We start from the raw sequence: 25,297 nt of genomic DNA on the forward strand, positions 1-25,297 counted from the left end.
TGTTCGCCAACAGCATTTGGCAGACCCAGACGGTGACCTATGAAAGTGCTAGCCAGACTCGACAGAGTTTAACTTCGGTGATCTGACGGGAACCGATGTTACCACCGTGGCAAGACCGTTGGCTGTCTCAGACGATAAGGAGCAAGAAAGGTTATATGGACATGTCGGAAATGCGTTCCAAGGGGGGTGCACCTATTTCAAGATGAGGACAAAAGATCTTTGTCAATGACGCCAGCATCACCACCCGGCAGCTAAACGCTAAACGTGCTGATGTCTCAAAACTTCTGCAGCAGTCGACCTCACCACAGTAGATCAGCGCTTGCTGCAGCAGTCAACTCCAGTAAACAATGCTGCACTTAGACTGATGTGGCAGTCTACCATAGTCAGAGGACAATCCCGTAATTCTTTTCCTTGCTCCAGAAAAATCGCTTTGTTTACGTAAGGAAACATTTCATAAGAAAGTAGTATCCTGACATGCCAAGCACGATTCAGTTGCGGTAGAGTGTTGCATGAAACGAAAACCGGTTGTCGTTGTCGAATCGGTGATAAAGCATTTACGTAACTGACCACAGGCGATATTGGGAAAAAGCCCATGGTAAAACGGATTTGTCGGTGCCTGTAAACGCAGTGTAAGCGGAATCCCACTCTCCACAGCGCCTCAGTGGTCTCGATGCCGTATCTGATAGGCGTACCCAGAACTTGAGGTAGCTTGTTCTTCAGGCTGAGGGAGAACTTGTGCTTTTCCCCATCACGTCTACGTCTCAATACACACTCCGCAAGCTACCATACAGTGCATGGCGGAGTGCACCTTGCACCGCCACTAATTGCCTTTCTTCTTCCACTCACAGATGGGGTGAAGGAAAAAACTACTATCTATGTACGTCTGAACGAGCCCTAACTTCTCTTATCTTGTCTTTGCAGTTCTTACGTGAAATGCACACTGGCGCCAGTATGACTGTTCTGCAGTCAGCCGAAAATGCCAGCTGTCTATACTTTCTCAACAGGTATTGGCATTTCAGTTCACGAAGCATCTCTTGTTTGTGTATTAACCCCGATCCTACCAAGGCGTGAAGCTTTGTGTTGTGCAATCGTCAAAGGTACACGAGTGATGGCTCTGAGCACTATGGGACTCAACTGCTGAGGTCATTAGTCCCCTAGAACTTAGAACTAGTTAAACCTAACTAACCTAAGGACATCACAAACATCCATGCCCGAGGCAGGATTCGAACCTGCGACCGTAGCCGTCTTGCGGTTCCAGACTGCAGCGCCTTTAACCGCACGGCCACTTCGGCCGGCTCAGGTACACGAGTGGGCCTTCAGCTCCGAAAGCCCATATCGATGATGTTTCGTTGAATGTTTCGCACGCTGACACTTGCTGATGCCCCATCATTGAAATCTGCACAAATTTGCGGAAGGGTTGCACTTCTGTCACATTTAACGATTCTCTTCAGTCGTCATTGGTCCCGCTCATGTCGGATCTTTTTCCGACTGCGGCGATGTCCGAGATTCGATGTTTTACAGGATTCCTGATATTCACGGTACACTCGTGAAATGCTTGTACGGGAAAATCGCCACCTCATCGCTACGTTAGAGATGCTGTGTTCCATCGCTCGTGCGTCGACTGTAACTCCGCGTTCAAACCCACTTAAACCTTGATAATTTGCCATTGTAGCAGCAGTAATTGATCCAACAACTGCGCCGGACACTTATTGTCTCCTATAGGCGTTGCCGACCGTAGCGCCGTATGTTGCCTGTTTACTGTGTATTTGGTTCAAAATGGTTCAAATGGCTCTGAGCACTATGGGACTCAACATCTTAGGTCATCAGTCCCCTAGAACTTAGAACTACTTAAACCTAACTAACCTAAGGACATCACACACATCCATTCCCGAGGCAGGATTCGAACCTGCGACCGTATAGGCCGCGCGGTTCCAGACTGTAGCGCGTAGAACCGCACGGCCACACCGGCCGGCCTCTCTGTATTTGAATACGCATGCCTATACCAGTTTCTTTGGCGCTTCATCGTGTATACTACTCACGCCACCGTACGATGCATGTTGAAGGGCAACTTTTACCACTACTAGCCATTGTGTATGATGAGGTGCAGGAGCATATTAAGTATTTTGTAAAAGGTTGGCTCTGGTAAAGCGCTTGCTCGCCGTGCGTTGCAGGTACCCAGCCGGGGGGTCGCCGTTCGCGCCCCTGCAGCCCAGCCCGGGGTGCGCCGTGCTGGCCGACCCGGACCTCGACCTCCACACCAAGAAGGGTAGGTCCGCCAACTGCGCCGCTGCACAAGCCCTTCACTAAAGTAACTCCAAAGTAGAACTTTGTTTCTGTGAAGATATATTTGCCGTGCATACGAGTTGAGTTAGCCCAATAAGTACGACTTTTTAGTTGTTGTGTGGTTGTGGGAGAGGGTTAGAGAGGGGGATGTGAATATGGTCAGGAAGAGGTGGAGGAGAAGATGGACAGAGCGAGGAGATGGTGCTGATGGACCGAGAGAAGCGGTAGGAGGGGACTCACAGAGAGAAAGGGGGAGGGCGAGATGGTCAAAGAGAGAGGGGGAAGACGGTTTAGATATACGAGGCAGGCGCAACATGGAGGGGAATGGTGGGCAGATGAAAAAGGAACATGGGGGTGACGGATAGAGGGATGGACAGAGATAGGGGGAGGAGGAGGAGCAGGAGGAGGAGATTAAGAGAGAGGGGGCAAGAGGAGACGCACAAAGAGAGGAAGAGCAGGAGATGGAGAGGGAGGAGTAGGGAATGGACGGAGAGAGTGCTCAGAAAGATCTGGGTAGAGATGGAGGGCTGAACAAGAAATGTGATCACTATATGTACAGTACGCGTTTCAATCCGCGAGTAAATGGTGAGATCTTTATAAAAATGGATGAGGGAATTTGTATTAAATTCTGCTACAAGAACGGAATAGACTACGGCACATTAGTTTTAGAAAAGTTAAATATTGATTTTTTGTAGTCTACAATGTCTAAAGCAACATTTGTATAAGATTTTCGAAGAAGTCCGTGAAAATGTTGAAGAGGACGAGCGCCATGGACGACCCACAACACTATCAACCGATGAAATCAGGGAAAAAAATGAAAGAAATGATTACGAACTGTCGCTGGATCACAAACAGAGAAGTCGCTGCTGATGCTTACACATCAGATGGCTGTTTCCAAGAAATGGTTTCTGTTGTTTCTGGTATGGAACGTGTGACAGCAAAATTAGTTCCAAATTTTTTGAATTTCGAAAAAAAAAAACGGCGAGTAAAAGTTGCTGAGGAATCGCTAGGTAAAGCGATGACGACGCAGAGTTGTTAAAACTTGCCATAACAGTTGCTGAAACATATAACCACGCATATGACATCGAAACTAAAGATCAATCGTCCCAGTGCAGTACTTCAGGATCACTAAAACCGGAAAAAGCTCGACAAGTTAACTTCACGCTCGCCGTGTTCTTTGATAATGCATTGATTTCTTGCCAGTAGGTCTAACGATCAATAACAAGTACTCCTTAAAAGTTCAAGGCTGTTAACGTGAAAAAAAAATCGAAAAAATGTCCCGATTTGTGGCGAAATAATTCATGGCTTTGGCAGCATGATAAAGAACCTGCTTACACTTCATAACTGTCTGTGAATTTTTGGCCAAAAGTAGTACTGAAATGATGTTCCAACATCCACATTCGCCAGAAATGGCCTATGTGACTTCTTTTATATTTCTAAAAATAAAGAATCCCTTAAGGAGTTATCGCTTTGCAGGAATAGACAGTATTTTTTATGTAGAGTCTTGTTCCATAGGAAGCGAGGGAGAGGATGTTGTTACTAGTGGCCGATATCCTCGTTCTACATACAAATGCACACGTGGATTAACACAGTTCTTTATTTACATCTTGAATAGAGTCCATGTTCGTGGTACAAGCTCATCAGTAACAGTCCTCTTGCAGACAAAGTCAGTAATCATGATAATACAATCTTTAGTCTCGCTAGTCTGGTCGCTATGTACTGTCGTAACCTGAGACGTGAAGACAGCCAGCACTGCAACTAACTGACAGATGCCAAACTGGAGTGTGAGCTAGTGAGTCAGCGAGGCCCCCCGGACAGCCGCGGCCGCGGCGGCGGCCTAAATACATCCTGTCGAGAGGGTGTTGGCGGCGCGCTGCTTGCCGGTGTGTCTCTGGCCTTTCTCGTGATGCACGCTTCATCCAGCGCCCACTATCAACCTTAGCGGTACAACTTTACCGACTGGTGGGCTGGCGACAGCTTAGGCCAGTGCACTTTACACATTGCTGAGCTCGCAAAAAGCAATGGCCTATTTAACGGGGACTATTTTGAAAGGCATAATATTGAAGTACACAGATAAATGAAATTACTCTCGAAAAAGAAAAATTCCCGTATTTTTTAAATGCACCTTGAGTACTCCTGTTGAAATGCTCACGAGTACTCAGCCAGATAGCAGTGTGATGTTTCGGCATGTCTCATTCTCATTACTTCGAGGCTTAAACTGTGAGAGGTTTTCGTTAAAAACTTTTTTGTTTATGGATTTGAACATGTTTAGGAAAACAGAGAAATGGAAAGATAAAAGATGATCCGTCACCGTCAAGTAACCGTCCGTATCGCCATATATACAGGAATTATGCTTTCAGAATGCATTCTGGAAACAAACCCCAGGTTGTGGCTAAGATATGTCTTCCAATATCCTTTCTTCCAGGAGTGCTAGTGTCGCAAGATGTGCGGGAGAACGTCTGTAAAATAAGGAACCGAGAACCTGCTGGAAGTAAAGCGTGAAGGTGGGTCGTGAGTCATTCTTTGATGGATCAGTTGATGGAACAGGACGAATGGCAAGGATTCCAGTTTCGCGCCTAAGGCCGGCACACAGTTTTAATCCGCCAGTCCTTTACGTACATGACGTCTTTGTTAGTCGAGTTTTCATCCTGAATAGTGTGTGATGTCTTGGTGAAGATCACGTCATCTGCAAAGAGACACTTGCGATGTAGAACAGTAGATCAATAGGTGAGAGACCGATAACAGCCTTAGCAGCGTTCGAAGCGCCACAAATTGGACTCCGAAACTTTGGGGACCTCTCAGGGAAGGTTCGTCATAGGTCAGTTCAAAACAATTGGCTGTGGAGCTTATATCTGTCGCAGAAGTTGCAATTTCCCTACAAGCTGCCGGTGGCAAGCGTGAAGGAGGAGGTCGTTGTGTGTGTGTGTGTGTGTGTGTGTGTGTGTGTGTGTGTGTTATGAATGGTGCGTGCGTCTGTGTGTCACGCGCTGCGATGAACAATGACGCCTTCATCGTCCATTTCGAAATGGGACCACTTGATTTTTTTAATTTTTTTTGCAAAAACGCATTTTGGTTACTTGCAGTCCGTAACAACCAGCTCTCTGTTGCTAGACTTTTGGAGATTGCCATTTGATCTCGCAAAAGAGAGGACGCTGCATGAGTATTATGCTTCAGCAGTCTTAACCGCTTATCGCGGGTTGGCAAATCGCAACATGATTTTGGAGAAGCTTATTAAGTTTGCGTGTTTCAAGGTATAATGCGTAAGCAGTTCAGTTCATATTTAACTGATGAGAAAGCAAAGGGTCAACTCCTGCAGTTGTAATGACGATCATTTATATGGGAGTGCAAATTAATACTGGCGTTCTTTTTTACCTTACATAAATGCCTTTCAATTTTGAGCTCATAAAGCAGAAATAGTGCCCTTAGCTGATGTAATCACAATAATCAAGCACAACGTGGCGGCAAAAATAGAACGAGCAGTAACTGCAATACTGAAAAGTGTTACAGATTGGTTGTCAATACATAGTCTACCATCTAACTTAGGCAAAAAACAGTCTGTTCAGTTCTGCATGGAGAAAGATACGACATCGTCATCGTTAACAACAACAATTAAAAATAGCTCACATCACACTCTACCACTCACCGATGTCATATGGAATAATTTTGTGGGGCAATTTTCCCCTCAGAAACAGAAGTATTCACTGGACAGAAATATGCTTTAAGGGTAGTATGTGGTGTCCATCCTCGAACTTCAGCTAAGCAGTTGTGTAAAAAAGAAAGCGCTAATAACAGCCTCACAATACGTTTACTCCTTTACGAAGTTTCGTGGAAGAATAAAGAACAATTGATAAATAGGAACAGCTGTCATAAATACAGCGTGGTCAGAAACAGTAAACCTTGTAAGGGTGTTGCAGGGTAACTGATAAGAAAAATATTCGATACGTTACGCCGTTTCCGAATTAATTAGCGAATCATGCCGTTGCGTACCCGATTTCAAGCGTCCCGCCTGATACAATAAGTGTCAGATTGTCTCATAGCGTAGATGGCAGCACACGAGACTGCTCAGCCTTTGGTTCGGGCTCCAATCTTCCTGCCACCGCATGTCCAATTTTTGTATCGCTCATAGTTAGGTTTTAGGAAACCAAACGAATAACACGTTTGGCGACACCGTCTGTGGCGGGCTGCTTGAATTTGCGCGCAACAGCCTAATTGCCTAACTTCAATGTCAATTAAGTTGAAGACGCCGCAATGAATCGAATGTTTCTCTTAACAATTATTTCTCAGCACGACCTACCCTACAACAGCCTTACAAGATTTTCAGACTGTCGTTGACCATGCTGCATGACAAGAAAGAAAATAGCCTCTTGCACAGAGAAAAGAAAAGTATGATGCCTCAAAAACAGTTGCCCTACTGATATATACACTGTGCTTCAAAACTTAAAGGCGAGATACATGAAGTAACATTACATGCTAACTATTCGGTGCAAATGAAAGAAAGTCCGGAAGCATATTGCATAGTTTTGCAGAACGGTGTCTAGTGAAAGTTTTAAAAAGAAATTGAAGTAATTTATACTTGACAATTTCTTCTAATTCGTAAAAAACTTATAAGTCTCTAATGTGTTTTTGAGTTACACTAACCACCATTTGTTGTGAATTATTATTGAAATGTAAATTATCAGTATGTAGTCGTATTGTCACAGAGGAAAGATATCTTATTTGTTAACCTACTGACACGTTCTGCATCATAGAAAAAAAGTAAACTAAGCGAAACACTGTCCCACAGATCCACGAGCCACTGTTTACGTGTGGCGCTGTTTGCACAAACGATGGTATCTCATACCACCTGGGCGCCAAAAAAGCGAACAGAGGTTAGTACAGTGCGGATACCTGGAAGTCTGTCGCGTGTATGAGAAGAAGGCGAAGAGAGACTGTAACGATCCTACACCCGCTACTCCATTCGTAACTACAGCGTTCTCTTGTAAAGTTTTATTTCGACTGTCATGTCGCGCCTGTTAAGCTTCGTCACCACACTAGAATCTCGACTGTCTGTCGTAACGTATAATTTCGTACTCGCAACTAAGAACAAAAGTATTAGCAACTGTATCACTATTTTAGAGTACATCGAACTCGTCTCACTCATGTTAACTGTATTTGTACCTGTCTGTATATTAACCGGGCTATCGTACTACTTCCGGAGTGTTTAGCGGGCAAACTAGCAGGTCATTTTACCGAGAAACAAATTATACAGTTCACTGTTAGCTGTAGTTATAATCCTGTTAATTTTGTCCCATTAAATAACAGTGATAACATTCACGACTGGGCCATCAATCAATACCAACTCACCTTTAGTGTTTTCCTCCGGAATATCAATTATACTACATGTTAGTACGGGTCGGCACGACCTGAAGGAACTGGTTTTGAAAGAAAGTCTGTTCCTTCATCTTAGAATGAATTTGTAAATCCTGAAGTGGAATAATTACTTTTTATATCAGAATGAAACATTTCTTTATGAACTTTACAAAACAAAAATTTAGTAATTGTCATTAGAATGAAGTTATTTTAATCTTGTAACGTTCAGTGAATAAATTTAAACAAATAAATTTAATCAATTATTATAACAATGCGAACCATCAAGGATGTGTGCCACCACTTTCTTACTTTAATAAATCACACACTTATGACATTAGTGTTATTACTTTCCTACACAATGAACTGTAATTTTGAGATAGGATCTAAATAAATAGTTGAAATGAGATTGTAAACTGGTTTAAATTAATTGCCAATATATTGACGAAGAGCACTTTCCAACACAATCTAAGTTAACTCAGTCTATACTTCGTGTATACGAACAGCGAAATTAATTGTCTGTAGCTTGCCTTCTCAGAATCAGTGAAGCTGAGAATGTGTTGCAAAAATACTTTCGCAACTCACATTAATTACATAGACCAGACTCCATAATGTCAAACTTTGAGTAACATTCTTGAAGCAACTGGCGTAAGTCTTGCAACACAATATTTTAGCCTGGAAAGGCCTTACATCTGAGGCTATCACGGGAGAGAGATGATTTATTGATGCAGAAGTGCTAATTATCGACTCCTTCCATAATTTTTGATACTGTTAGCACTAATACTTATTGTCTTGATGAGGGCACCAAAACACGGTCTCTCTCTCTCTCTAAAGCTGCAGACAGGCTCCTCCTCGTAGTTCAGTCAGTGTGCGGTATACTTTCCTGTGCATAAAAATGGTTCAAATGGCTCTGAGCACTATGGGACTTAACATCTGTGGTCATCAGTCCCCTAGAACTTAGAACTACTTAAACCTAACTAACCTAAGGACATCACACACATCCATGTCCGAGGCAGGATTCGAACCTGCGACCGTAGCAGTCGCACGGTTGCAGTGTTCCACACACAGTCCTCCGGAACACCCGAAACAGAATTGCGTGAGTGGACCTTCAGAACGCACAAAACAGAGTGACTAGCGCAGCCGAAGTACCTCGTCTCCCAGGTGCGCCAAAGCGACCCGAAGGTGTCCGAAGCAATTCGGTTTCAGTGTCGTTACTCTTATGATTTTCAAAACTAGTGAAATTTAATGAACAAGAACTATAGATTCGTAGGATAACCAAAAGATATTGTCACACTGAAAACTGGATTTAATACAATGAAAAGTATATAAATAGTTAATAAGACACGTTAGGTGTTTTAGCGCCTAGCACCCCAATGTGTCGACCAGTCAGAAGCAAGGTCAGTACAATTGGCGGACTCTCAGACGGGACTGATACGATGCATGTTTTTTAAGTAAGTACCGTTTAGAAATTAAAAAAAGACGTGCTAAGATATCTCAATAATTTTATTTTTACATGAAATCTACTTTTATAAATGATTTCCGTCAATATTGAGGCACTTGTCATAACGATGTTCCAGTTTTTGAGTACCCTCCTCATAGAAGTCTGCATCACCATTGTTTTGACTTCATCATCGTCTGGGAAGACGCTGACCGCCCAGGTGTTTCTTCAAGTGCAGGGACAGATGGTAGTCACTGGGCGCAAGATCGGGGCTGTACGGAGGATGATCTAGAGTTTCCCATCGAAAAGATGTGATGAGATCTATGGTCTGATTCGCCATATGCGGACGGGCATTGTCTTGCAGCAAAACGATGCCCTTGCTCAACTTCCATGGACTGTTGCTTTGATTCTGGTGTGACGTAGGCCACCCATGTTTCGTCGCCCGTAACAATTTGGCTTAAGGAATGATCATCGTCGTTGTGGTATGGCTCAAGGAAAGTCAATGCACTGTCTAAACGCTTGGTTTTTTGCACATACGTCAACATTTTCGCTACCCAACGTGCGCAAAATTTTCGGTGATTCACGTGCTCGTTCACAATGCCACACAAAACACTACGAGAAACATTAGGAAAGTCATCCCGCAAGGAGGAAATCGTAAAGTGTCTGTTTTCTCTTACCTTATTGTCCACTTCCTGCACCAAACCTTCATTAACGGCCGAAGCACGCCCACTCCGTTGTTCATCATGCACACTTGTACGGCCATCTTTAAATGCTCTCACCCACTTTCTTACCATTCCATCACTCACAATGTTTTCTCCGTAAACTGCACAGATCTCACGATGAATATCGATCGCTTTTAGGCCTTTAGCACGAAAAAATCTTATAACAGCCGGTACTTTACAGTCGGCGAGACTCACGATTATCGGAGGCATCTCAAACACTCACTACACAACGTAAACAAGGAACAATCACAGTGTAATGGCGTCAGTGCTTAGACTAAGGTACAGGATTTCATGTAAAAACAAAATTATTGAGATGTCTTAGCACGTCTGCTTTTAATTTTGCGAGGTGCCGGGGCTAGCAGTGTATTTAACTCTAAATTCTTCTCGAATCTTCATATGGAAATGATGCTCTTAGCCCCCCCTTTTCTAGCTCCTACTTTTGCTGTTGCACATGGATTAAGAAGAAACGCGTACTGATTGTAATCCACCCTGCAAGTGGAGTAGAAAAGAGTTTGGCACCTGCAATAATTTAATTTGATAGACATTAATTAAATAAAGGAAAGTTTCAGTAACGTAGTGAGAAATGAAAAGGTTGCTCTACCGATTAACAGAATGAAAGTTCTGTCCAAAATAACAATTTGATTTCTTATGACTAAACTCAAAATCATAAACAAAACACATGAAACATTTACAATACATCAAATTGGATACTAAAATAAATGCTGTGAAGGTGAAGTTGTCCATAAACTAGATTGTGACATTTATGATGAAGTGGTATGTGGAGCCAATCCCTTGCAACTCAAATCTTAAGAGAAACACCCAGCCAACACAACATTAATTGCTACTACAGTAGTGAGAACTCAGACAGTGAACATCCAAGGCAGAACCACATAAGAAAAGACGGGAACAGGTGCGCTCTGCTGAGCTCTGATTATCACAGAACAAATTCCCTAATCTGCCGATGCTGCGGACATACATTACCAAGCTGTCTTCTTAACAGCAAGGACACGATCTTGCGTACCGGAAGCGATGGCTGGTTGCTTCGATGTCCCGTCGTGGTGATGATAATGTCGCGAGTATAGCCCAAAATAAATTATCCTGGTCTGGTTGTTCCAGACTAAAGACTTCCTATCAATACAAATGCGCCTCTGAGGGAGACGAAGAAGGCTCGTCACACAATCACTGATGGTACAGTGATTGATTTTAACAAGCGAAGTCACACAGTAACTCCAATACAGTCAACTTTAGCCAAAACTGATCACGACAGACAACGTGGGCCGCTTGTACGCAGAACGCTCAATTGCCAACTGTACTCGGAAAGTTACATTGAAGTCGAAACTTCAGCAGCTTCGTCAAACAGTTACAATCAAAGTATATTAGACAACCAACGGAAGGCAGGCTGTCCAGAGCAGCGAGAGCTCAGTCTTGTAACCTACTCCGACCAAAAGGTGAGAGCCGACCCGCTCAAGAGCACCCGTACAAGCCGAACACAGAACATTCCCGCCCCCACGACAGTGGAGGTGGTTAAACGTTCCAATCAGCAACTCGAAAACCGGCGGAAAATTCCCCTCTATTGCCGAAGCACTACCATTCCACCAATGGAGATTCTTGGCGCCAATTTCTGCACCGATTTTGTTACGTCACGGAGCTATGCCCTGAGCAAGCCAATCACAGTTACGATTTTGCAGAAAACGCAGGAATTTGCCTGCCAAGACTGCCTGGGAACACAAGTCATTCCCACGCCTCGCTGGTAGCCCGCCAGAAACGGTTTTCACTAAGTTTCTGCGAAGTAACAGAATCTCTAACCCAGCCGCTCTGTCAGGCCCCTGTGGGCGTGTCGCCGCCGCTCTTATGACAATGTCGGCGTCTGCAAAGCATTCACTCGACCTCCTCACACCCGTCGGCTTAACCCTTTCCAGATCAGGAGTGCCCGCCTGTCACCGGACCACCCGGGGACGAGAGACGCTGCGTGGGAAGTCCGCGTGTGAAGGAATAGCAACTTTTCACCGCATGCAATTAGAGAGGAAAATCGAATTACTCAGAGTAAGATAGAAATATGAGAGGGGGCTTCTGCCACCTCTCAATTTCAAAATGGTACTTACTTAAAAAACACGCCTCGTACATACTGTACCATCTGTCGCTTGTATCTGACTCCACTTTTGTACCATATGCTGTTTCGCGTATATCAACCTGCAACAAGGCGAGCGTCTAGCAAAATAAAATACTGGCGGCGAGAGCCAGGAATATCGCACCACTCAGTGGACGTCCTCCAGTAGATGTCCTGTGGGGTACTGGCGTGCAAATTCGAGCCTTCGTCGCCGATGAACAACACTCAGCATGCGAGCATGAAGCAGGCGCCGGCTGCGGAGGCCGTGCGTGGCAACATTCACTGAACAGTGATTTAGGAGACACTGCTGGTGGGCCCTTGTCCCTCTGGGCGTTCAGCTGCGTGACTCTTCGCCCGTACGCACCTCGCCAACCGTCTTTCACCCCCTGACACCTATGACCCACGGTTTTTGCTGGCGTCGTTTTCCCAGACATGGTACACTTTAACGACAGCAGCACACGAACGGTTTACAAACATAGCCGTTTTGGAAATGCTTCCATTCTCTGCCCGAAAGCCAATGAGCATGCCCTCTTGGACGACTGGTAAATCGCTCCGTTTCCGCATTACAACAACGACTGCACTTTCTTCAACATCGCCCCGACACGCATTCTACACCTTCTACTGCTAGTGTGGCCACCTTTGCGCTGAACCGCCGATCCTATCGCAGCAACTCAGCAACGATGTCTGCAGCAGGGGAAAGAAAGGCAATCTGCAAACCAACAGGCTACACAACAGCCTAACCGTGTACCCAATATCGACGGTCCGCCGCAGATCAAATTATAAGTTGTTTTCCCAGTTACTTAAAAAATCCATAAAGAAAACATTAACCTGTAGCAGATACGACCTAGAAGATAAGGATAGACGCAGCAAAATTCACCAGTCCCTGTTGTAGAAAGTTTTTATCGAAAAAAAAAAATTTTGGCAGTTCAACAAAGTCACAGGGTTTCTCTATATGTTCATTGTGCGGTCTGACACTCCTTGATATCTTTGCCAGAATAAATTGAAATTCTCCTAATTTTTCCTTAAATAATTAATTAATGTCACTAAAGAATCAATCTTGTTCTCATTTAACGAAATATTCCACTTTAAAACCGATCTTCTTGACCACAATCGCCGATAAAGTTTTAAAACAGAATTTTAATACACTTCACAGTATCGATTATTTTCAAAATATCAATACGCGTCGACTTCTCATTAATAAAACTTTAAACTAGTTAGTTATTGAAGATCGTCCACACTCCTGATAAAATTCTGCCAGAAGAAAGTCTGAATTTTAATAAAATTTGCAAATTTCACACATAAGTAATATTTACGATGTATGTCGTAATATCAGAGTCAACTGACTGTTTTAACTTCCAACTGGAAGTTTATTTAACAGTTGATAAACAATTGACATCCAATTACAAACTTTATCATTCCATCTTCAACATTGAACTCCTTTTCATTTTATATAAAAAAACATAAAACATATTTTAATAATGGTCAGCATGATATTTCAAAGGTTCTTCCAGCCGCCGGCCGTCGACCACGATGCAATAGTGGTTAGCTCTCGTCGTCCGCCGCGTCTGGAGTCCCCACTGGACCATCTTGCTGCCACGCTCGACACGAAAGAAAAGAAACAAAATCTTTTTAAATAACAAGTCTCCACTTCACATACTACAAATAAAAAAATATATACATTAACATTTTTTACCTGGCGTCGCTCAAGCAGTAAAGAAACACGATGTTTCCTGATTATACTTTTGAAACACCACACCTTGCCGTCTGTGAGCGGTTATCCCACGTTCGCGTCGAATATAGGTGGTGATCACATCAAATTCTGCCGAAGAAATTAATAAGCGATTTGCCTGAGTTCATCAAGCAGTTCAGATCTCGGCAACACAGAACCTAAATGAAAACTGAGCGTGTTGCGTTAGAAGGCCAGAGTGTTGTTTACATGGCGGGGCGACCCCTCGGCTGTTGCGCCCACTCGGCGACGTCCCGTCCCGTCCCGTCCCGGGCCGGCTGCGCAGGTGGCGCCTCTTAACGCAATTATTCTGGTTTGTTGGCTGCGGCGTGCGGGGGAGGCAAGGGTTGGGCGGCGAGGCGCGCTGCGTTTGATGCCCCGCTCCCGTCCAGGAAATGATCTTATCTCGCTGCGGTTGTTGTGAGGGGGCGCCGGATAAACTTGGCGCGCATTAGCGGATAATTTGCAGCAACTTGCGCGTTCGCCGGCCGTGATTAGTTTACTGAAGACGCTGCCTCCTGGGAGGTTTTTGGGGGGGGGGGGGTGGGACGGGAGGGGGTGGAAGGGAGTCATTCAGCGAGAGCCCTCTCCCCCTACAGCGTTGCTACACGGTTCCGCCGAGGCTTCACGCACACCTCGCCTGCTGCGTTTCTTTACAGCTGACAGTTAACTACTCTGGAAACACGCACACACGCATTCTGTTACCACAAAGTAGGCGTGTCGACGTAGTGGGGAGCGAGATACGCAGCACGAAATTTTTGTCGCCAACACACAGGGTAAGTCCGGCAGGACTGGACCACTGGGTGACACGGAACTGTGGCGTATTTCATAAATGCGCGGCTACGGAGCATCTCCCACCACTTGCAAGGAGCTCTTTCGTGAACAAATGTGGTGCAAAAGTGCTGCTACCATTTTCTACATATCTGCATCTACATATCTACATATATAGTCCGCTAGCCACCAAGCGGTGTGTGGCGGAGGGCACAATTCACGCCAAAGTCATAAAGTCATATTCCTCCCCCCCACCCCCCTCTCTCTCTGTTACACTCCCGGATCGCGCGAGGGAAAAACGACTATCTGAACGCCTCAGTACGAGCTTTAATTTCCCTCATCTTTGAATCGTGATCATTGCACGATTTGAAAGTTCGGTAATGCTCGATGAAGATCGGATTTCGGAATTTAGTGAGCAGCCCTTTCCGTTTAGCGCGCTGTCTGTCTGCAAAAGTGTCCCACATCAAACTTTCTATGAGATTTGTAACGCTCTCGCGATGCCTAAATGTACCAGTCACGAATCTTGCCGCTCTTCCTTGGAACTTCTCAATCTCTTGAATCAGACCGAACTCGTAAGGGTCCCATACAGACGAACAATACTCAAAGACTGGACGAACTAACGTATTGTAAGCTATTTCCTTTGTTGAAGGACTGCAGCGCTTTAGGATTCTACCAACAAACCGCAATCTAGAGTTTGCCTTACCCGTTACTTGTGTAATCTGATCATTCCCTTTGAGATAATTTCGAATAGTCACACCCAGATACTTGACGGAAGTTATCGCTTCCAAAAACTGGGCATTTATTTTGTACTCGTACATTAATGGGGATTTTCACCTTGTTATACGCAGTAGGTTACACTTACTAATATTGAGACATAACTGTCAGTCATTACACCATGCATTAATTTTCTGCAAATTCTCACTGATTTGTTCACAACTTTCGTGTGATACTACTTTCCTGTAGCCTACAGCATCATCGCCAAACAGTCTAATGCCGCTGTCAGTACCCTCAACCAGACCGTTTATGTAAATCGTAAAAAGCAGCTGCCGTCTTCCAGTCCCGTGGAACTTTCCGCTGTTCCAATGATCTCTGATAGATGATGCATAAGAATGGTGCTATATTTGTAACATAGTCAACACATAATCTTACGGGGATACCGTCTGGGCCAGATGCACTCCTGGCGTCTAAGGATCTTAACTGTTTTACAATCCCAGATACACTAAACACTATGCCGCGCGGGGTGGCCGCGCGGTTAGAGGCGCCATGTCACGGACTGTGCAGCCTCTCCCGCAGGAGGTTCGAGTCCTCCCTCGGGCATGGCTGTGTGTGTTGTTATTAGCGTAAGTTAGTTTAAGTATTGTGTAAGTCTAGGGACCGATGACCTCAGCAGTTTGGTCCCTTCGAAATTCACACACATTTGAACCCTAAACACTATGTCAGCCATCCTTGCGTTTTTTCGTTAACTGAAAAGGGGAATGGTGCTGCGTTCCTGTACCGTAAACGAGTTTTTGAAAGCTGGGTTTAGAATTTCGGCCTTATGTTTATCATCATCATTCACATTACCCGTACTGTCAGCAAGAGAAGGTATTGAATTACTTATAGCGTTCATAGATTTTACGTACGCCAAAAACTTTTTGGGCTTATTTTTAGAATCTGCGGATAAAATATTGCTTTCAAATACGTTAAAAGAATCTCTCATTGTCCTTCTGACAGCTGCTTTCATTTTGCATGATTTCTGTTTGTCACCGGGGCAGTGACTACGTTTAAAACGACTGTGCAAAATTATCTGCTTTCTCACCAACTTCCTCAAATGGTTTAAATGGCTCTGAGCACTATGGGACTTAACTTCTAGGGTCATCAGTCCCCTAGAACTTAGAACTACTTAAACCTAGCTAACCTAAGGACATCACACACATCCATGCCCGAGGCAGGATTCGAACCTGCGACCGTAGCGGTCGCGCGGTTCGAGACTGTAGCGCCTAGAACCGCTCGGCCACTCCGGCCGGCCCAACTTCCTAATACGTTTGTTGTACCAAGGTGGATCCTTTCTCTCCCCTATATTTTTGTCATGTATATGAACGGCTGTGAGGTCAAGAATGAGTTCTGTCCATTCGAACATGTCTGAAATGGTTCAAATGGCTCTGAGCACTATGGGACTTAACATCTAAGGTCATCAGTCCCCTAGAACTTAGAACTACTTAAACATAACTAACGTAAGGACATCACACACATCCATGCCCGAGGCAGGATTCGAACCTTCGACCGTTGCGGTCACGCGGTTCCAGACTGAAGCACCTAGAACCGGTCAGCCACAACGGCCGGCATGTCTGAAACAACGGAGAAGATACACATATAAGTAGACTTATTTGTTGGATTTTGTTTATAAATGCCGGTATAGGATTGGCTGAGAGTATTCTCCCAATGCTGTTCTCTTCCAGCTGTCCGAAGAAACGTCTGTGGCCATAAGCCAGCTCTTTGAACTGGTTCCAGAACTACTGTGCAATGACGTAGCCTCACGTTCTGGGAAAGGTGTTTCTCTTCGTGACGTTTAGCAGGCTCTCTCTGCGAAAGTTATTAAAATTATTGTGGTGAATCAAGGGGAATAAATGTTGCACTTTATTTTCCATAAACTTGTTGCAAAATCTAAAAGTAGAATGGTTATAGTTATTCCTTAAATCCGTGCTTTGAAAGTTCTTTAAGTTTCATACGAAGTTCATACGAGCTGTTTCATACAACACTGTTAAGAGAATGATATCTACATCTACATCTACATCTACATCCATACTCCGCAAGCCACCTGACGGTTTGTGGCGGAGGGTACTTTGAGTACCTCTATCGGTTCTCTCTTCTATTCCAGTCTCTTATTATTCGTGGGAAGAAAGATTATCGGTATGCCTCTGTGTGGGCTCTAATCTCTCTGATTTTATCCTCATGGTCTCTTCGCGAGATATACGTAGGAGCGAGCAATATACTGCTTGACTCCTCGGTGAAGGTATGTTCTCGAAACTTCAACAAAAGCCCGTACCGAGCTACTGAGCGTCTCTCTTGCAGAGTCTTCCACTGGAGTTTATCTGTCATCTCCGTAATGCTTTCGCGATAGCTAAATGATCCTGTAACGAAGCGCGTTGCTCTCCGTTGAATCTTCTGTATCTCTTCTATCAACCCTATCTGGTACGCATCCAGAACTGGTGAGCAATATTCAAGCAGTGGGCGAACAAGTGTACTATAACCTACTCCTTTGTTTTCGGACTGCATTTCTTTGATTCTTCCAATGAGTCTCAGTCTGGCATCTGCTTTACCGACTATTAATTTTATATGATCATTCCATTTTAAATCACTCCTAATGCCTACTCCCAGATAATTTATGGAATTAACTGCTTCCAGTTGCTAACCTGCTATATTGTAGCTAAATGATAAAGGATCTTTCTTTCTGTGTATTCGCAGCACATTACACTTGTCTACATTGAGATTCAATTGCCGTTCCCTGCACCATGCGTCAATATTTCATATAACAGTCCAGGTAGTTAAAGTAAAACATCTCACAATAATTACTATTTGCTTACAGATATGGCTAATTTCATACAAGTGTGACGACAACTATTCTGTTGAACAGCCGATTAAATAGCAGGTCATGACTGTCTTATTTTCAGGGTGAATGTGGTTTCTGCATATACCACTGCTGAAGACCTAGAAATCGTTTATAAGTAGAAGAAAACAGTAAAATAAAATCGGCTGGCTGCGTCCTGCTGTACATGAAATAATTTTAATTTCTGGCCATATGTGTTTCTACTGCTTGTAAGTTTTACTTCTCTTGATTAATGAAGTCAGTTTTCAGCGAACATGTGGGTGCCACCCCATAAGGTGAATTTAGAGAATGTTGCAGCCACGGCAGCAACAATTAAAGTACATCTGGTATTCTGAATATGGCAACAACTCGGAGGTAAGATGCTTTACACACACATGAACATTAAATGAAATCAGTTATTTTATTTTAACGAACAGTAATTGTATTCTGATATAACAAACAGAAATTATTACATCACAGACATTTCCATCCACGTTATAAAATGTTAGCGTACAAGTTTGTGTCTTATTCTTCCAAAGACTCGAACAGAAGTAAGTTGGTTGGTTGGTTTGGGGAAGGAGACCAGACAGCAATGTCATCGGTCTCATCGGATTAGGGAAGGACGGGGAAGGAAGACAGGCGTACCCTTTGAAAGGGACCATCCCGGCATTTGCCTAGAGCGATTTAGGGAAATCACGGAAAACCTAAATCAGGATGGCCGGACGCGGGATCGAACCGTCGTCCTCCCGAATGCGAGTCCAGTGTCTAACCACTGCGCCACCTCGCTCGGTACAGAAGTAAGTCTTAATAGTTTAAGTCTTAACACAATTAGTATTAACAATAAACATTGTATTTTCTTTGATTTCGTTTCCCCATCGACGCACAAGTCGCCGAAGTGGTGTCATATCGAAAGACTTGCACCCGACAAACGGTCTACCCGACGGGAGGCCCTAATCACACGACATTTATCGCAAATACGACTATTCTCTTAGTTTATTGGATTTCGAGCTTTTGTCACTTCGTGTCTTTTCACAAGCAAGAAAATATTTATTCAGTAGTTTTTCCATTCCCAGGCGACAGTGCATCTTCCACTAGGAACATAAATGTCTTGTTTTGGACTTGCTTCCGTTTCTACAGAACGTTAAGCTCACACACAAAGAAGACAATGCATTAACATCTGTGTGCCGATGATCTGATCTCCCGTGTAGTGAAACGCCCCAACGGATGCCGTTACATGGTTCTGCTGCGCTCGTTCACTGTCCCAGTGGAGCACCCGTTTTGCATTCCAGTCTGCCGCACTAACTCCCTTGAGATGTGTTTCAAGGCCTCTCAACCCCGGCCACATTCCGTCCCTACCCAGCGCGCTTACTTGTAGTTGCTAGCCTCTGCCCACGTCACTTCGCTCTGGACAATCGACTCCGGTGCCCGTGCGCTCCAGGCATAAAAGACTCAATAGTACACGCAGATTAAGGAGATCTCAAACCACCTTCAGATTCATCCGCATAGATATTCATACAGTTAAATGAAGATTGGAGTCTTACACACCATCGAGATGACTGGAGACGGAGAAAGAAGTTTGGTGTTATGTTTTGCCTTTATGGGTGTCTGAAGGTGCAAACAAACACGCATGAATTGGCCCGTTGCACTTTCGTGGTTTGTTTGAGTAACTCCTGACAGTCAAGTAAACTGTTTATAGGTTACCATGAGATTAGTATTAATGAATTCGAAATGGAATTCGTTTTATTTACATGTGTAGGAAAAAGCGGCTGTAACAAAACTAGAAATTACATACATCGTACAGTTGCGAGCAAACTGTTAGGAAGCATAAGTTAGACTTCAAAAGATATTGGTTTCACACTGTACTGGTGTGTTTTATCGGTTTCATGTATACAAATGCAATATTAGCCAGCCAAACATTCTGCTGAGTTCGAGATACGCTTTTCTTCTGCGCGCTCAAGCGTCTTCTGAACCAATAAAGTAGATCTTGATGTGCTTTTCTTGCTGAGGTCTTAACTGTTCTCTCTCTTCCAGATTAAACTCGTTAACTGTTTCTTAGAATTTAAATATTAAGGCCGGGTCTTTTTCAAATTGCAGCCAGTGAATACCGATTTAATTGTCAGACTAACCGTTTTCCCGTTAGTTTTTGAGTATTTCTAAGTTTAATTATTCAAAAAATCATTTCTGAACATTTAAACTAATGAAAATTTCGGATTACTCCTCTTTACTGATTTTATCATTTTAACAAGTTCTCTGGCACGTTAACGTAATGTTCCTTTTTAGTAGCTTTCTGGATTACACCAAAATCAACATCGTTAGGTAAAAATGAACGCCTAGATTCTAGAACGTTTCTAGGCCAGAAACTTGGGCTTGTTTCAGTATAGTTTCGTTCTTATCTCGAACAAGAGCCTGAAAAACAGAACTACATCCCTGAAGTTGCGTCGATTATCTCTTAAATACTTGCTCATAGAAGAATGGTATTGTTATATTTTTTTACTTCTACCACTATAGTAACACACAAAAAGGAAAAATTTTGGAGTTTATTTACGAACCATTTAAAGCAAAGAGCTAGACCGTGAATATATAAGCGTCATAAAATAATACGAATGTGGACTTGGTTCACTATAACTGAAAACAACTGAAGAGTCGAAATGACAAACGTTCTAAGTGCCATTTTTTCCACAAAACACGTTTTCAGTGATATTGAGCTATTGTGTTGTCGCCACTCTGTTGCATATCCCTAGACTTATTCCAAGAGCAAAATTATGGAGAAAAGGATTGAGATACTCCTTACTAGATGGAGCATGGCCTTTGTGCCAAATAGTGTCTCTCGCTGGAGTTCAAAGTGCCATGTGTCAAGGCCTCCTCCGTTTAGCTGATGCACAGTTTGAGTGATATGTAGCACACGTAACCCTTTGTTTGTATCACAACATCTTTGCAATGAAAAAGAGATAATTCACATAAGAAACATGTCATCTGGTCAGATAACTGTGCTGACCAAAATGTAACTTGCACGGCTGCATTTTTAATTAGGTTTCTGGTAGGCCAGGGATGGATTTAAGTGACACCGCACAGGTTCCAGGTTTTTTGAGTTGCGAGAGAGGTTTTGGGATTATAGAATAATGAAGAAAAGTAAACGAGTCCTTTGATCCGCAAGATTTACGTAAGATCGTTGATTCAGCTAAAGGTATTAACCCTTCGATTTAACTTCAATGCATACAACGGTCTCTTCTTAGTTTAAAGATGTGATATCAGAATAACATCTCAAATTTTTTGCTACAAGTAAGTTATGTTCAAAAAGAGATACATTGTTTTTTGATTCTCCTGCCAGATGAGAGATTTGGCACTTGGAACGCTTGAAATACTTAGTCTTCAGTTGACTGTACGGTCTAGTTCTGAGGCAAAAAGTCTAACTGGTGGATGTAGATTTAACCGTGGACTTCGTTCAATACTCCACTGAACAGTAACATATTTGTACGATACAGCCGAGAAATAGCAAAACATATACTTGGGTAACTTTAACTCCGAAAGCTGCATATGTACCAGAGCGAGCTGATAAGTAATGCCTCCCAAATTTTTTCTCTGTTCTCAACATCGGTTTGGGTATTACACATCACGCTTATTACTCGGTAGAATTTCCCGCTTCACCGCTAGAGGGCCCCGAATTGTAGCGTGTGCAAAGTAACTATGTCGGTACGTGAGAAACAGCTTAGTATAATTGAGTTGAGAATTCGAAGAGTTCGTCCACACACGGAGCACCCCTTCCTTCAGCATGACAATGCTAGGCCTCATACCAGCGCTGCGACATCTTCAATAATCCTTGGGTTCATCGTCATCGATCATCCTCCATACAGTCCCGACTTGTCAACACCCAACTTTCATCTCTTTCCAAAACTTAACGAACACCTTCGAGGACTTCACTTTGATAGTGATGAATCGGTGCACGCAGCGGTGGTCTTGTGGCCCGTCAACAAAGTGGAACGTTCTACAGCGATAGTATCAACAAACTGGTCTCTCGGCAGAAGTGTTCATCGCCAGGGTGACTGTCCTGAGAAATAAATATGTAGACACGAGGAATTAAGATGCAGAATGTTAACAGAGTTTTTTTTATTTAAAAAAAAAGATTTAAGAGTTTTTAAATAAAGTATTCGGAGGCGTCACTTTCCAGCAAGCGCTTGTAGTGTAGAGCAGAGGGGGCGGCCGATGCGTACTGCGGGTTGCCGGAGCGCCAGGCGCGCTGCTGCCGCGACCCTGCTGGCCCGCTGACAGGCGAGGCCGTTTGTAGGAGGCAGATAGCATCGGCGCAGATTGCATCTCGCCAGCGGCCATCAAACGGCGCTGCACGTGCGCTCGCACAACAAAGCTGCAGCCGCCCACCCCGCCCCCGCCCGCTGCGTACAGGGGCGGCCTTTGTAAGCGATCTGCTCGCCACCAAAGGACTGCCGCGCCTCCTCGGAGAACGCATTCTGCCGGCCGCCCAAGGATGCGCGCTCCTCCACGCGGATCTCGGTCGCGTACTGCGTCCTTTCGCGTCTCCCTGGACGCCGTGTTGTTCCTCGGCATTTGGCTCGCTCGTCACGGCGCCTGTTGCTTAGGGGGAGGCCGTTCTCGATTTGGAGCCGCGAAAAACGAACTCGCTTATAATGGGGACCTGACACATCTCTACTGATCTCGCTGCAATATTTCGTGTTAGTACAGCTGTGAAGCAGCTCTGCACGGGTAATTTGCCAATAGCTTATCGTTCCCAGAAAAGCATCCAGCATCACGTCAACACAGTGTACACTGCCGGGGGAGGGGGGAATGCAACATCGTCAAGTTCAAGGCCATTTTATTTGTGACACGCGAGGTAAGAGGTACTTCATCATTGTAGAAGAATATAGTAGCAAATTCACAATAAATGAAACACACATGACACAGCAAAGGGTGCCCGAATAATGGCATCGACACAGTGTGCCCCCTCTGACGGCAACGCAGGTGTGTATTCTAGCCTGCAAACCATCATGAAGGTGACCAATGCCAGCCTGCAATAGAATGTCCCGATCTTCTTGCGCCTTTTGTTGCACTTCGACAATGGTTCTTGCAGGCCCTGGAGAATTAAGTTCACGCTTCATGTCCCACACACATTCAGTTGGCGAAAAATCTGGTGAACTTGCTGGCCACAGAAGTTGTTACGACCACGAAGAGCACCTTGCGCTGCAGCAGTCGTATGCAGACGTGTCCTGCTGAAAAAGAACATCACATTCCTGTCGAAGAAATAACAGTAGCACGGGAATAACAGCCTGTGCCTGGTTACGTATCTCCGTATTTGAATACGCATGCCTGTACCAGTTTCTTTGGAGCTTCTACATCTACATCTACATGACTACTCTGCAATTCACATTTAAGTGCTTGGCAGAGGGTTCATCGAACCACAATCATACTATCTCTCTACCATTCCACTCCCGAACAGCGCGCGGGAAAAACGAACACCTAAACCTTTCTGTTCGACCTCTGATTTCTCTTATTTTATTTTGATGATCATTCCTACCTATGTAGGTTGGGCTCAACAAAATATTTTCGCATTCGGAAGAGAAAGTTGGTACTGAAATTTCGTAATTAGATCTCGCCGCGACGAAAAACGTCTTCGCTTTAATCACTTCCATCCCAATTCGCGTATCAAATCTGCCACACTCTCTCGCCTATTACGTGATAATACAAAATGAGTTGCATTTTTGTGCACCCTTTCGATGTCCTCCGTCAATCCCACCTGGTAAGGATCCCACACCGCGCAGCAATATTCTAACAGAGGACGAACGAGTGTAGTGTAAGCTGTCTCTTTAGTGGACTTGTTGCATCTTCTAAGCGTCCTGCCAATGAAACGCAACCTTTGGCTCGCCTTCCCCACAATATTATCTTGTGGTCTTTCCAACTGAAGTTGTTCGTAATTTTAATACCCAGATACTTAGTTGATTTAACAGCCTTGAGAATTGTACTATTTATCGAGTAATCGAATTCCAACGGATTTCTTTCGGAACTCATGTGGATCACCTCACACTTTTCGTTATTTAGCGTCAACTGCCACCTGCCACACCATACAGCAATCTTTTCTAAATCGCTTTGCAACTGATACTGGTCTTCGGATGACCTTACTAGACGGTAAATTATAGCATCATCTGCGAACAACCTAAGAGAACTGCTCAGATTGTCACCCAGATCATTTATATAGATCAGTAACTGCAGAGGTTCCACGACGCTTCCCTGGGGAACACCTGATATCACTTCAGTTTTACTCGATGATTTGCCGTCTATTACTACGAACTGCGACCTTCCTGACAGGAAATCACGAATCCAGTCGCACAACTGAGACGACACCCCATAGGCCCGAAGCTTGATTAGAAGTCGCTTGTGGGGAACGGTGTCAAAAGCTTTCCGGAAATCCAGAAATACGGAATCAACCTGAGATCCCCTGTCGATAGCGGCCATTACATCGTGCGAATAAAGAGCTAGCTGCGTTGCACAAGAACGATGTTTTCTGAAACCATGCTGATTACGTATCAATAGATCGTTCCCTTCGAGGTGATTCATAATGTTTGAATACAGTATATGCTCCAGAACCCTACTGCAAACCGACGTCAATGATATTGGTCTGTATTTCGATGGATTACTCCTACTACCCTTCTTAAACACTGGTGCGACCTGCGCAATTTTCCAATCTGTAGGTACAGATCTATCGGTGAGCGAGTGGTTGTATATGACTGCTAAGTAGGGAGCTATTGTATCAGCGTAATCTGAAAGGAACCTAATCGGTATACAATCTTCAGTGTATGGTTCAAATGGCTCTGAGAACTATGGGACTTAACATCTATGGTCATCAGTCCCCTAGAACTTAGAACTACTTAAACGTAACTAGCCTAAAGACATCACACACATCCATGCCCGAGGCAGGATTCGAACCTGCGACCGTTGCGGTCAGGCGGTTCCAGATTGAAGCGCCTAGAACCGCACGGCCACAACGGCCGGCTCTTCAGTGTACAATCAACGTGGCTGTGTTAATGAAGAAACTACTAATGCTGTAGCCGAATTTTAAAGGTTTGTTTCTCCTGCTCATCCGCATGAGCTTACATTATTCTTCATTTAGACCTAGCTGCTGTTCATGACACGGACTAGAAATTTTGTCTCAGTCATCTTGTAGCTTCCTACAGTCACCCAACAACGACATCTTGCCATAGGCCACAATATAATCAGCAAAGAGCCGCATACTGCTGCTTACCGTGTTTTTCACATATTTTTGGTATGTGGAGAATAATAGCAGTCCTGTCACACTTCCCTGGTGTTCTCCTGATGAGTCCCTTGTCTCTGATGA

The 25,297-nt window shown here is 44.2% G+C and overlaps 1 protein-coding gene across 1 annotated transcript in view; it reads left to right on the forward strand.

The window, feature by feature from the left end:
- LOC124709077 (paired box protein Pax-6-like) overlaps nucleotides 1-2,307 on the forward strand; it is a 145,004-nt gene extending 142,697 nt beyond the window's left edge. The window contains exon 5 of the mRNA XM_047240725.1: nucleotides 2,172-2,307. Coding sequence (XP_047096681.1) covers nucleotides 2,172-2,307 — 136 coding nt within the window. The remainder of the gene's footprint in view (nucleotides 1-2,171) is intronic.
- Nucleotides 2,308-25,297: the final 22,990 nt, after the last annotated feature.

Source organism: Schistocerca piceifrons, chromosome 7, assembly GCF_021461385.2.
Source record: "Schistocerca piceifrons isolate TAMUIC-IGC-003096 chromosome 7, iqSchPice1.1, whole genome shotgun sequence".
Lineage (NCBI taxonomy): Eukaryota > Metazoa > Arthropoda > Insecta > Orthoptera > Acrididae > Schistocerca > Schistocerca piceifrons.